A 13,238-nucleotide genomic window follows, 5' to 3' on the forward strand; every position below is an offset into this window, starting at 1 on the left:
TTATGCAACAGAATATGTCTTTGACAGTACAATATGGCTAATGTTAAAGTGAAAAATCAGGAAGCACAGTGGCGTCATGGTTAGTGCGCTGACTCAGGATCAAGTGGTTCCGAGTTCAGGCCTTGGCCAAGGGCATTGTGTTGTGTTCTTGGGCAAGACACTTTACTCTCACAGTGCCTTTCTCCAGCCAGGTGTATAAATGTGTACCAGCGAATTTAATGCTGGGGGGTAACCCTGTATTGGACTGGCATCCCATTCAGGGGGGAGTAGAAATACTCCTAGTCACTTCATGCTACAGAAACCGGGATAAGCTTCAGCCTAATGGGGCCTATGCTCAAAAGTAGACCTTACCTTAAGTGAAAAAAAACTCACTCTTTCTAGACAATTACATAGGGAATGATTAGTTTTCTTTCATTACAGAAATCAGATAACTATTCAGACACTTGTAAATAGGGAACTGACTGCTGCACTGGATTACTGGTAACACTTAGCCCAGGATACCTGGAACAAAACGTTTTATTCCTAAAGGGTTTGAACTGGCCATTTCCGAGTTGGTGTTTGTCTCGGTTTCGAAGTGAGTCTTGGTGCTCAACTACTGAAAGGGAAATGAGTTTGATTTGCATACAAAATATGCAACTCATTGCCACTTGAATGGTTGTGCACTAGGATTCACTTTGAAACTGAGGCATGGAGCAACTCACAAATGGGCTAAACAACATTGAGTTAGCTGATCTGGTCAAATGCTTTATATTTTATGAAGAAATGTACAGGTCTTCCCAAAATTGTTAATCAAATCCCAGCATGCTGTGGGGGTTTTGGGATGATAAACATGGCATCCAGCTTGGTCTCATACAATACAACACAATACAGTAAGATAATGGTTTGACACTAACTAGCTTTTTTTATGTTTCGTGCAAGACGTTTCGGCTGGTGCTTAAGCCTTCATCAGTTGCAATATAACGGTAGCACACGGGAGTCAAATAACAGCATGTAGAACGCGCGCTGATGAAAATCTGCGTGCAGTTTCTTGAAAACGTAGCGCAAGACTTATGCCCACGCCAGAGGACTTGTAGACCTCTAGGATGGCGATGTGGTCATTTCCAGACTGTGGATCCTTTATTGAGTACCAGGCTTCCCCAGGAAGGATCCGCAGTCTGGAAATGACCACATCGCCATCCCAGAGGTCTACAAGTCTCTGGCATGCGCATAAGTCTCGCGCTACGTTTTCGAGAAACTGCATGCGGATTTTCATCAGCGTGCGCTCGACGTGCTGTTATTTGACTCACGTGTGCTACAGTTAAATGCAACTGATGAATGCTTAACCACCAGCTGAAACGTCTTGCACAAAACATCAAAAAAACTAGTCAGTGTCAAACCATCATCTTACTAACTTAGCTCCTGACTACCGGTACCACTACTCTATTTTTAAACACAATACAATATCATACAATAGATACTTAATTGACTGCTCCCCATAGGGGCTTTTCAGGGCCAATGAAACACAACAAAACAACAGAACAACAACAACTCTTAGAGAATCCCAACTGGCTGCCGAGGCAAACCAGTTGGCGGCTATTTAGGCTATGTACAAGTTCAGCTGGGAAGTTGAACCAGGGACTACCAGGATCAAATTCAAGGAGTGGTCAGAGTGGGTCTTGAACCTGGGATCTCCGGATCTCAAGGCAAGCGCCCTAACCACTGGGCCACACTGTCTCATGTGGTGCTGTGAAACAAAATCATTTTATTCAAAAGATCATTTTGCAATAAAGAAATGTTGTGCATTAGTCACCTATGATTCCAACCCTCAACAGCTTCACACAATGTTTTCTTGAGACTATTCAAGCTGTTCGCTATAACATACTCCAAGGCTTGCCTATCATCTGGCCCTAACTGATCACTCCTGTCTTCTGTGGCCAGTGGATTCTGTGGAGCTTGAAGACTCAATGCCTTCTTTTCCACAAGATCAACCTGGTCCATGAAGTTTGTCTGTTCATCCTAAAAAATAATTATCACATAACAGGCTGCTATGAAAGAGTACTTATTTAAAGGACGATACAGTTATAGGCACAGTGCCTTTAACTAGTCTGGGGCAGCCAAATAACAGTTACTGTCTATTGAAATGTTTCTTTAATCTTGTCCAGTGGTGGAATAAAGCGCAACTCCAAAATTGACAAATGTCCTATGGCAGTGATTATAGATACCCCAATAAAAAATGACCTATAAATATCATCAATAAAGTTGAAGATCAAGGCCCAGTTGTTCGAAAGCCGATTAACTTAATCCAGGATTAGTGTAAACTTTTGCTTCATGCTTTTTCTGAAAGTTTCTTTTGCTTATTTTTGTTTTTCAAGATTGACTTCTTCTAATGTAAAGTTTTGCCGAATATCAGCGTTAAACAACATTTTGGAACTCGTAGAGAAATAATCTCTTTGGTTAATTTTTAATATGGGATTAACGTTAATCAGCTTTTGAACAACCGGGCCCTGAACGGCAAGCTTAGCAACTGTGTGATAAGAGCATTGATTTTCCTCCTTAAATCTGTTTTTTGTGTGCCTCTCACTGCCATTGTCATCTTAAGTTTCTGTATCTCTCTGCCATCCCACCCTCCACAAAAACTACAAGGAAGCAACCTGGTTGAACGTCTTAGGGAAAGAGTTCCAAATTAAGGTGCAAGTAATGCTAAAAAAACAACTGCAACTTTCATTATCAGGCAAAAGAAATGCTAGCATTAAAAGTTAAAAGTTTTACCATCAGAGCCAAAAAAAACTGCTGCATCCTTGCTTGGCGGTCAGGTTGGGTAGAGAAAAAAGCTCTCAACGATTCAAGAGAGTCACAGAATGAAGCAAACACACTGGTTCCTCTGTGAAAAAAATAAAGTTGAATTTCTTGAAGAAATGCAACTACTAATGCAAGTGTGCAGTGTGCTCATATTTAGTTGCTTGGCAACAAGCAACGAAACAACTGAAACGTGTTGTGCAGAATACTGCAAAAATAATAATTATGTGCTAAATTGTGTCCTGTATGTGCAGCACAATTTATTTCCTTTTTTAATCAATGATATTCTTGTTTTGTGGCGTTCTTGTCGATGACCGTGTCATAGACCTTAAAGTTCCTAATATCTTGTACGTGTAGTACATTGCCAGAGATGTCCTTTTACCTCGTTGCGATTGCTTTGATGTCATCAATCCATAAGGATGCATCTCTTGTCTTCTCCTTGATTGAAATTGTGCGTGGAGGGATAGCTATTTCAAACAATTTGATTGGACGATACCTACAAGGCATTCATGAAAAATTGTCTTTTTCATTATTTCTTATTTTGCCCTGCAGAGTGAAGAGCTAGAACTAGGTTTTTTAATACCCTGTATACTGTATGTGTTAATGTTGTAGTTCAAAATTTTTAAAATTTTTTTCAATTTTGAGCACAGCACCACAGCCAGATGGAATAGGCTGGGAGTCGATTTTGAGAAGGGAGGAAAACCAGAGTACCCGGAGAAAAACCCTCGGAGTCAGATTGAGATCGACTGAAACTCCGTCAGCCCACACACGACCCGAGGCCAGAGTTGAACCCAAGTTACAGAGGTGGGAGGTGCAGATGACAACCTCTAAACCACCCTGACTCCCTAAGTTATGATATGAGCATTAGACAAAGAAAAATCAAAATTGAACTGGCTTGAAAATTTTTAAACCAAGAAAACAATTTGAACCACAACATTCATACTACAATATTATAAAAGGGAGACGATTGTCAGTAACTGAATCCAAATTGATTCATAGTCTCTTGGACTTCCTATAGGTATTATCAGGTCTGAGAAAGAAAGGGATGCTGAAAGGCCTCTAAAATAGTGAAAGAGAAGACTTAAAGAGATAAAAGAGACAGAGTTTAAAGAGTCTCTAAACTGGTCTGGTCTAGACTTAACTAAATGTAATGCTTGCAATGAACCATTTTGTTTATCTTGGCTCCAGTTGCTTTCATGCAGGCTACATTTTATCTCTTAAAGGATGGTGCCTACTATTGTTATTGCGCATACGTTCTGCACATCTCAAAATACTCGGATTTCCTATCGGTGATGCTTATTAATACAGGGATAGTTTTGCGCGGTTTGAAATTATGCAGAGAAAGTAGATCTTAGTAATTACTATTGATATCCAAAAAGAAAATTGGGGGCAACCATCCATTTTTCAGAGATAATTAAGCTTCAATTTGAGAAAGAATGCCATACATGGCTTTGTATTTTAAAGCTTTTTACAAAATATTGTTCTTGAATCATCTTTGAAAAATGCGTGGTTACCCCCAATTTTCTTTTTCGATTTCAGTAACAATATTTAAGATCTACATTTCCCGCATAATCATAAACTGGGGCAAAATACCTTTGAATTAGTAGCCACCGTCCTTAAATGAAGTAAATAATCAACATTATTTTGGTGGATTGATGAATTTTTGCTGCCACAAGGAAATAGAATCAGCAAATTTTGTACGGGCTTTATTCTGATTTCAGAAAGAGGTTCTCCCTCTTTCTCTCATAACAGTGCACTTCAAAAACTCATTAATAATTCATGAGCCCAACAGCCTATATCAAAACACCGATAAAACATCACTTATGAATATTAATGTAAGAACAAGTAAATACTTAAATCACTGGATGTTAATTTAAAAAGTCGTTCTTTTAGCCCATATAATGAGATGCATTATAAGATCAGAGCGTAAAATTAATAAGGAGAGTGTTGTAACAAAACGACTAACTTGAATGATGCCACCATATTGGCATAGGCAAAGTACTGATAATGTTCCTTGTGCAGGGAGTGTCCACAAGGTTCCACACTTGCACGGCGCTTGTAGCTTCCAGCGTAGAACCTCAGCTCTAAGTACTTTGCAAATGACAATGCCCACGCCTCAGGGGAAAGAGGTACAATTGGAGTTACCTAGAGTCAGAGAATATTGTTACTACTGCAAGGGTTGGAATTTATTTTGTGAGTAGCTTCACTGCTTTGTCTACAAACAAGTCCTTAACAACCTAACCTGTTTACACTCCTTACACCAACTCCAGGTAAGGATAGTGTGTTGAAATCCTGGAATAGGAGACTCAAGATTCCTCATGTGAATGTACACTGAACCGGTGCCATGCGCAAAGTACCTGACATGATCAACCATGGGGACATCACAGTTTGGGTTGGGGCAGATGTAAGATGGCCTGAAATTTCAAACAATAAAAATACTTATTTTTTAATTAAATTGGCCCTTTTCTCTCAAAAATAAGCTTGCATTAAAGGACAAAAAGGGCATTTGAATGCCTTCTGCTTTGTAAATCATGTGCAGCTTCAACATCACAACAATATTATATTTGCTAAGAGTAGTACAGCAAGAGACTGTAAGAAGGCAAGTGTGGCCCAGTGGTTAGGGCGCTTGCCTTGAGATCCGGAGATCCCGGGTTCAAGACCCGCTCTGACCACTCGTTGAATTTGATCCTGGTAGTCCTTGGTTCAACTTCCCAGCTGCACTTGTAAATAGCCAACTGGTTTGCCTCCGGCCATTTGGGATTCTTAACTGTTGTTGTTGTTCTGTTCTGTCGTTTCGTTGTGTTTCATTGGCCCTGAAAGCCCCTATGGGGAGCGGTCAATTAAGTATGTATTGTATTGTATTGTAAGAACCATCTCACGGAAAGAATGCCAAAAGTAGCTTGCACATCATGACACTCAGTGAGGCTGTAATTATCTCGATATTAACACATTACCTCCTAAAAGGGAGAGCAATACATTTTACTCTGTCTAACAACAGATGATTTTACTCGTTAAACAAAGCTGGTTTAGGGATGAAAGGGTTAAAAGAAATTAAATGCAAAGAGGTGCACAACTGACAAAATGGTAACACAGTACACTGTAATCTTCAAGTAGATTATTTACTGATAGTATGGCAAAAGCAGATAAGGGCAGAAATTACTATCAAAGGGTTGTTTGTGGGGCTAGAAATCCTTGAAAATCCATCTGAGGCTCTTGTCATGGAAATAGGCCCACACAAGGACAAAGGAAAACCTCTGGTGGAAAAGGAATGCACATCTTTCACAATAGATCACCATTCCTCCATCAACTGAACTACAAGGCCAGAATAAGCGAGCCATGGGTATTACTATAGAGATCCTAATGCAGAGCCAATAGAACTTGTCTAAGTCAAGAGAAGCGGAGTATGTTTGAAAGTGGGGGGGGGGGGGTAGGTTTTGGTATGCACCATGGAAGTATGAGGGGAGGGGGAGGAGAGGATTCGCAGAAAACAACACTGTAGGAAAAACGTGGGGTTGTAGAGCCCCTCCCTCTCTGTGGCCCCTGTCAGTACATGGTAGGGTAAGTTTGCTGGGTCTGACTATATATTTAACTGTCAATAAAACATGTACCTGAAACAGTATATCTCCAAAAACCCACCAAGTGTAATATCATTTCGTCCATAAAACTCCATGAACACTGCCCTAAAAATGAATGAGACAACAATTTGTATTGGAATCTATAAAACTAATAATATTAATTCTGGGTGATATGAATTGGTCAACAGAGATAGGAAGTTACCAGACTAGAGTTGCGCATCAACTGTTGTGATATTTTAGGCTCGTGAAAAGACCAGTGAGTGGTATGTTCAGATGTTTCTGTCAATGTATAAAGTGAGGAGAATGTGCGAGCCAGCAAGCCATGCGAGTCATGGCTGCAAGTCATGCAAGCCGACATGGCAAGCCATGCAAGTTAAAGTGTCGGTAGTGTGTCGGCTGATGTGTCGGTAGTATGTTGGTGGTGTGTCGACCGACGCGTTGGTGGGATCGGATTCTTAACTTTTACCCAAGTTAACATGCAAGTCACATGCAGTTATTAAAAGCTTAAACCGTTTTAAAATGGGTGCTTAGATTTAAGGTAATTCCTTAGTATTGCATTGCGCATCCCTACTGCGCACGATTTTCGCGTCATTAGCGCGCGCACATGAGCATGTGCGCATACAAAATGTAAGAGATTTTGCTCAAACTAAACCCGATAGCGTAATAAATGCTCCTTTTCTCTCAAACGAGCACGGTGACCCCAAGACAGTCAAAGTACCCCATTTTAAGAGCCTTCTGACGCGTAAACAAGCAAGGTTACCCCATTTTTTTATTGCATTTTTTTAATGTTCATGTAATGAATGTTAATTATGCCAAGTTTCCAAAAAAGTTTGATAGTAGAACAATTTCAAGGGAATTACCTTAAATACTGTTTATCAGCGCTATTTGAAATGGGTGCTTAGACTTAAAATGTGAGACTCGTACGGCTTCCATGACTCGCTGTGCCGCACATTGTCCAGCCCCCAATGTATATATACCGGGTTAGTTCTTTTGTAAGTTTTTTTTTTCAATAAAAGGAGCATAAATTATTTTGGACTCTATTCTCACCATGGACTGATACAGGGTCTTGGCGAGTTGTTTGACTCATTGGAGTAACTGATAAACAACACAGCAATTCTTTGATGAGAATATGGATCCAAACAGTCCACCGACTGCAAAACAATAATATGACCACTACATTAAAAAAAAACAATCATACAAAAGACCAAAAACATGCTTCATGACCATCTACTTTTAATTAATAGTGACAAAGTAATGGACTCTATTATGAAAGTCACTTTTTTTCCCCTGAACCAACACAGGCATTAACAACCCTAAGAGATTGGAGGACAAGTTCAACCACAGTTTTCAACCACCAATTTTCTACACTGAGACACATAAGATGCAGAGGATGAGTTTTTTTCCAAGTACGCAAGCTCAGAACGGCATGTGACTAAAAATGCAGAATATATAGATGCAAGTTCATGTAAGCATCACGAAGTGTCCCCTTATCCTTCACCTCAGATTCTAACACAATAATAAAAATAATAATAATTATTATTATTATTATTGTATTTATAATTATTGTTGTAATTATTATTATTGTATTTATTATTGTATTTATTATAATTATTATTATTGTATTTGGAAATCTCCCCCAAAATGTCACTTCAACTTTACTCCTTGCGTAAAAATAAATAGTTACGATACCATAACATAAAAACAACTCAACCCATGACCCTCTGTGTTGTTGTAAATAGGTTAGCTTTTAAATGTCAAGGGACACTTTAACCCATTGACTCCCAGGGGTTCCCCATTGACGAGTAAATCGTCTGGCGTTAGACAGAGTAAAATACTAAGTCTGGCCGGTTTCGGCCGGTTTGGACGTCAAAGGGTTAATAGTGCTGTTTATCATGATTGAACATGCATCTGATTGGCTGCATGTCCATTCAGAAGTGGGATGACCAGAGAACTTGTACATGGTAGCCCATAGTACCATTAAAGACCGTCTCAAGTTTAAGGGCCTATTGAGTCGGACATATTTTCTGGATGTAATGGTTAAGTAATTTGAGATAATTTGGCTTTTGTAAACCAATGACCCTAAATATGACATCATCATGCCACGCCCATAGTCACGTGACCAATAAAAGAAAACTCTAAATTTGTCTATGTGCCACACAATTTGAGTATTTAATCAGTGGTTTGATAATTTGTATTCGTTTTTGCATCCAGACAAGCATGGTTTTCTTTTTATTTTGAAAAAAGGTTCTTTTTAAAGAGATAAATGATACTGAAATACCAACAAAATTTTCAAAAAAGATGATTTGAAAAAAGCTATATTCTGTATTTGGGCGTGAAATGTGCCATATAAAAGAAAATTAATTCAATTTAAAGACCACCGGAAATTTAGCTTTTTCTCAAACCAGAAGTCAGTTCGTTTACGCATGCGCAGTTGATCCGAGAACGAGCGCGAGGAAGGGCAAGGAAAAACTTTTGATACATGTAGAAACAACAGTTTGGGCGGTGATTTTTGCTTGTGATTGGATTTTCTGGTCTGATATGATCACGTCAGTCACCGGAAGTAACATTTCACTTCCTTAGCAATGCACGAAATATCAGTCTGTGGGCCCTTAACCCTTAAATCAGATGGATACTTGAACATTATTTTCCAGAGATAATTGTTTGAACAATGACCACACTCCTAAATACTTCGTAGAACATTTCTGTTTCATTCCATTTTGGATGAAACCATCAACTTGAACTTCTTACCTTGCGAGTGACGTGAACTGGGCTAGTGGATATTAAAGACTGCTTCTCCTTTTGCTCCTTTGTTTCTTTACATTCTTCTGACACCTTGTTGCAATTCTTGGTGTCCTGAACAAAAGCTTTGTCTTCTGTAGACCGACTGCTCCTTGTCATGGGTGATGTAATCCCGTCCAGGAATTTACTTTTCCCTCTGAAATGGGTCTTGCCATTTCTTGTCAGCTGAATTTGGCCTCCCTGGGCTCGGAAATCAGAAAGTAAAGCCTGGAAAAGTGGGTCTTTATATTCCATGGTCAACGAAGTTGATACAAAAGGGTGAGGTTCCAAAAAGGACACAAATTTGCTTAGATGACGGTGATGCGGATTGGAGACATCAAACTGCTCTAAATCCTCTTCTGTCAGGTGGTAAGAGTTGTGCTTTCCATCAATACGAACTGACCAGTAAATGTCTGCAGGCAGTGTTGATCTTAAATCAAAATTCCTTCCAGCTTCAGTTAGCAAATATGGAATAGGGTAGTCAAGCAATGGTGAACTTGATAATATTGTGCTTTTCAATGCTGAAAGAAAGACTTCTGTTCTTTCTTGAGAATCTTGCCCTAAACTTTCAGCAACCTCAGTCTCTCCAGTCTGTTCATTTGTGTTTAATTTGGATTCAACTACTCTCATTTTCTCTTCAAACTTGCTGACAGCAAGTTTATTTTCCTCAATTAAATGACTTGTATCTGGGGGCAAAGCGAACTCGTCCATAAGAAAATGAAGTTCAAGTTTTAAACTGTAGGCAACATACACCATGTGCTGAAAGATGTGCTTGACTTTAGAAAGCACAAAATTGTTGCCTCCTCTTAGAATCACAGTACAACCAAGATCAGTTGGGCAGCCATCAATGAAGATCAGTGTCTTAGACTCTCCATTCTGTCATAAGGAACGATTTGATAATAATCATAGTTAAATTACTAGTAGAAAACCTCCTGTCCATTACATTACTCCATGTTAAATGTCCTTTTATCTTTATGAAAAGCAAGTCCAGGGGCAATTTTTTCATTTTTAACTTCCCTTTATTAAATAATGAAATGTTTTCATATGAATGACTTCACTATTAAGATTAATAGCCATAAATTAATAATAGTAAATATGGTAATAACAATAGTAATACACTAATACCAATAAAAATATAATAATAATAATTATTATTATTATTATTATTATTTATTATTTTTATTATTATTAATATTATTATTATTATTATTATTATATTATTATCATTATTATTATCATAATTATCATTATCATTATTATTAGCACACCCTATAGTTGATAAAATTAAATACAATGTTAAAGATGAGTTCATAGCAAAGCTAAGTTATGGTCATTAATTAAGTACATACATTCCAAATATGGAATATGTAATCATATCCAAAATTATCAATATATTGAAAACTGAAACTAAGTGCTTATCTGAATGTTCTCAAGCTGAACATTCCATATGCAGGATGTAGGAACAATGGAGTCATTCCTTCCAGGGTAGTCCCGGAGTTCTAAAATAACAACTATTAATTGTATGCTTGACTACAGAGAGTTATCTTGAACTTGCAAAAAGAGGCTAAGGTAGTGGTTTTTTCACAGTTACTGCAGTAATACCTTAAGAGAAAACCTCTGGACCTTAAATGACTGACACATCCCCAGTTGAGGACGACTAAGCTGCTCCATGGAACAGAGGATATCTGCACGTGTGCATCTGGCAATTCGCTCAACAACTTTCTGCAAGAGAATTTGTTTGTTAACTCTCTAGTACAGTGTGTAGGTTGCCAACAACAATTTTCCTGAAGAGATCTCTTTAATCAGTAATAACCTGGGGATATACATGACATTGTGTTTGGAAAAAAACTGATTGCTCCTAAAGAGGAATGAAATGTTATTAGTTTCGATTTTCCACCTATGAACTATTGGAGACTCACTTCTGTGATTTATTAACATTGATATAATAATGATGTTTTCCTTCCTCAATTATTCAACACTTTGTGTATTAAATGGACCACGTGAAATTTCACAGAATGTTCCAATTTTCCAGCATTTCAATGTTGCAGAAAGGGCCAAAAAAATAAAAATGTGGTTTTCTTGTTAAGGCTGTTGAGCTTATTGGAAAATGATGACCAGAAAAACAAAGTAGAGGGAAACACGTCATTCACTGAAAGAAACAACTGAAATGAACTCGACCTTTTATTTCGATTAACGTTTTTGTAAAGAAAAATATATTGACTCACTGGCTTAACATTGAGTACTAGAGTGATTCCATGTTGCAGAAGCATGTCCTGTGCAAGTCTAGAAACAGTCTTCTCCACTATCAAAATGTTTGGCCGTAGAGAAACTACCCTGGCAACAAAGTTCTTCAAAAATTCAAATTCCTGGAGGATGAGTGGATCAAGAGATGCAAGACGGTTCTCATTCCGCTGAAAATCAATAATAATACAATTAAAACATTAAAGTTAGGCATCCCAGTCTGCATGAAACCATCTCTCACCTCTGTCTCGAGAAGACCAGACACAGAATACATTGATCAGTATAAGGAGATTGGGACATAGACTAACAGAAATTGCAGTTCCAGTGCCATCTTATTGGGTAAATTTGAAAAACGTCGGCCCACCTTTTTTCAAATTTATATCAGTCTATATCAAAATGTCATTTACACAACAGGAAAATCATTCTCAGTTGTTATGTGGCCGTGATTTTGCAAATGAAAGACTCTTGTTCTGCAAATTTGATGTTTAGAGCTCATAATTAACAAAATTAAACGAATATACCCAAAATAGCGTGACCTAGCCCCTTTAACAAGGCTTTGAAAATCAAGAACAAAAAATGACTTTCAATGTACTATACCTGATAATCAATAGCACAGCTTAAAACAAGTAACTTGGGGTGACTCAGTACACTGGACATCTTCTTGTTAGCAATATTCTTAGTGAATACCACGCCACAGATCATTTCACAGTCCCTTTTGTTCCCACCCGGTATTTTCTTGAACTTCACATATTCACAAATGTGCATGTCGTCATCCTTTCTTACATCAGGACTTACCTGGAGTGGATATAAACCAAAAAAAAATCCCAGAATAATGACTACTGTTTTGAAAAGCTAGGGATCAGCACAGAGACATAAATGGGACTGGATAAAGACTGAAAAAGTACCAGACTGGTCCACAGTACAGTACCCTGTTCTAGACTGTAAGCAGTCTCTCTTTCGCTCTAAAATCATTTAAACGAATGCGTACGTTGGCTGAAGCTATAGGTTGGTATTTGTAACTTGCAGTTTCAGGCATTTTAAAAGTTCAGCATGTGCATTCGTTTATATGATTTTAGAGCAAAAGAGAGACTGCTTACAGTCTACAATTGTGGACAAAACTCTTCGAAAATTCCCTTTCCAACCACTTGCAGTTGTAGGCAAACAATTTGATCATATTTCAACCGCCTCACCTCCATCTCAATGTTATTTTCTGGGGGCCACAAAAAGTTTCCTGGAAAGCAACATTGGATAGGGGAGGGGGGAGAAGAAGTAACTGTTGCAGAATTCACAATAGTGAACAAGTGATTTTGTCAGTTTGTGTACATTTTCTTAACGAGTTTTGTCCAAGATTGCAGCCCTGTTCAAAAGTATAAAAACACGCAACCCTCACTTGAAGCAAATATTAGCCACAAATAGACACTTTTACCAACCCACTAGACTAAGTATAGTACATGTACCTGTTCACTCACTCTCCTTACGAGTGGTAAAATGGTGTCTTTCCAATCAAGTGATAAGCCAGCATCTTTAAGGAGTTGCACCAACAGAGTATTCAGGTGATAAGCATGTGCAGACCTGAAAAAGAAAATTCACACAAGATTCATGTCAATGGCATAATTAGCAACCCAATGGGCCATTTCTTTGTCTCAGTTTCATTTTGTTAGTCTTGGTGCTCAACTGCTGGGCAGGGGGGGGGGGGAGGGGAGGGGGAAGGGGGAGACTCCCATGTAAAAAGGGAAGGGATGCTCGTTGTCTCACACAGGGGTGTAAATTTCAGATTTTGGTCTCACTTAGGGTGTTCTGGGCAAAACGCCATCATATGCCATGAAGGTCTCCTTTAGGGTTGCGCCCCAGGGGCTCAACTATTGTAAG

General features: G+C 38.5%; 1 protein-coding gene across 2 annotated transcripts in view; it reads right to left on the reverse strand.

Moving 5' to 3' along the window:
- LOC137984241 (1-phosphatidylinositol 3-phosphate 5-kinase-like) overlaps nt 1–13,238 on the reverse strand; it is a 56,173-nt gene that overhangs the window by 25,584 nt on the left and 17,351 nt on the right. For both annotated transcript variants that reach the window (XM_068831359.1, XM_068831358.1), the window contains exons 10-21: nt 12,827–12,941; nt 11,967–12,164; nt 11,354–11,539; nt 10,731–10,850; nt 9,099–10,004; nt 7,398–7,501; nt 6,384–6,455; nt 5,018–5,189; nt 4,742–4,920; nt 3,158–3,271; nt 2,749–2,860; nt 1,790–1,995 (exon numbers count right to left, since the gene is read on the reverse strand). In XM_068831359.1, the coding sequence (XP_068687460.1) occupies nt 1,790–1,995; nt 2,749–2,860; nt 3,158–3,271; nt 4,742–4,920; nt 5,018–5,189; nt 6,384–6,455; nt 7,398–7,501; nt 9,099–10,004; nt 10,731–10,850; nt 11,354–11,539; nt 11,967–12,164; nt 12,827–12,941 (2,484 nt within the window). The remainder of the gene's footprint in view (nt 1–1,789; nt 1,996–2,748; nt 2,861–3,157; nt 3,272–4,741; nt 4,921–5,017; nt 5,190–6,383; nt 6,456–7,397; nt 7,502–9,098; nt 10,005–10,730; nt 10,851–11,353; nt 11,540–11,966; nt 12,165–12,826; nt 12,942–13,238) is intronic.

This window comes from Montipora foliosa, chromosome 14 (genome assembly GCF_036669935.1).
Source record: "Montipora foliosa isolate CH-2021 chromosome 14, ASM3666993v2, whole genome shotgun sequence".
Classification (NCBI taxonomy): domain Eukaryota; kingdom Metazoa; phylum Cnidaria; class Anthozoa; order Scleractinia; family Acroporidae; genus Montipora; species Montipora foliosa.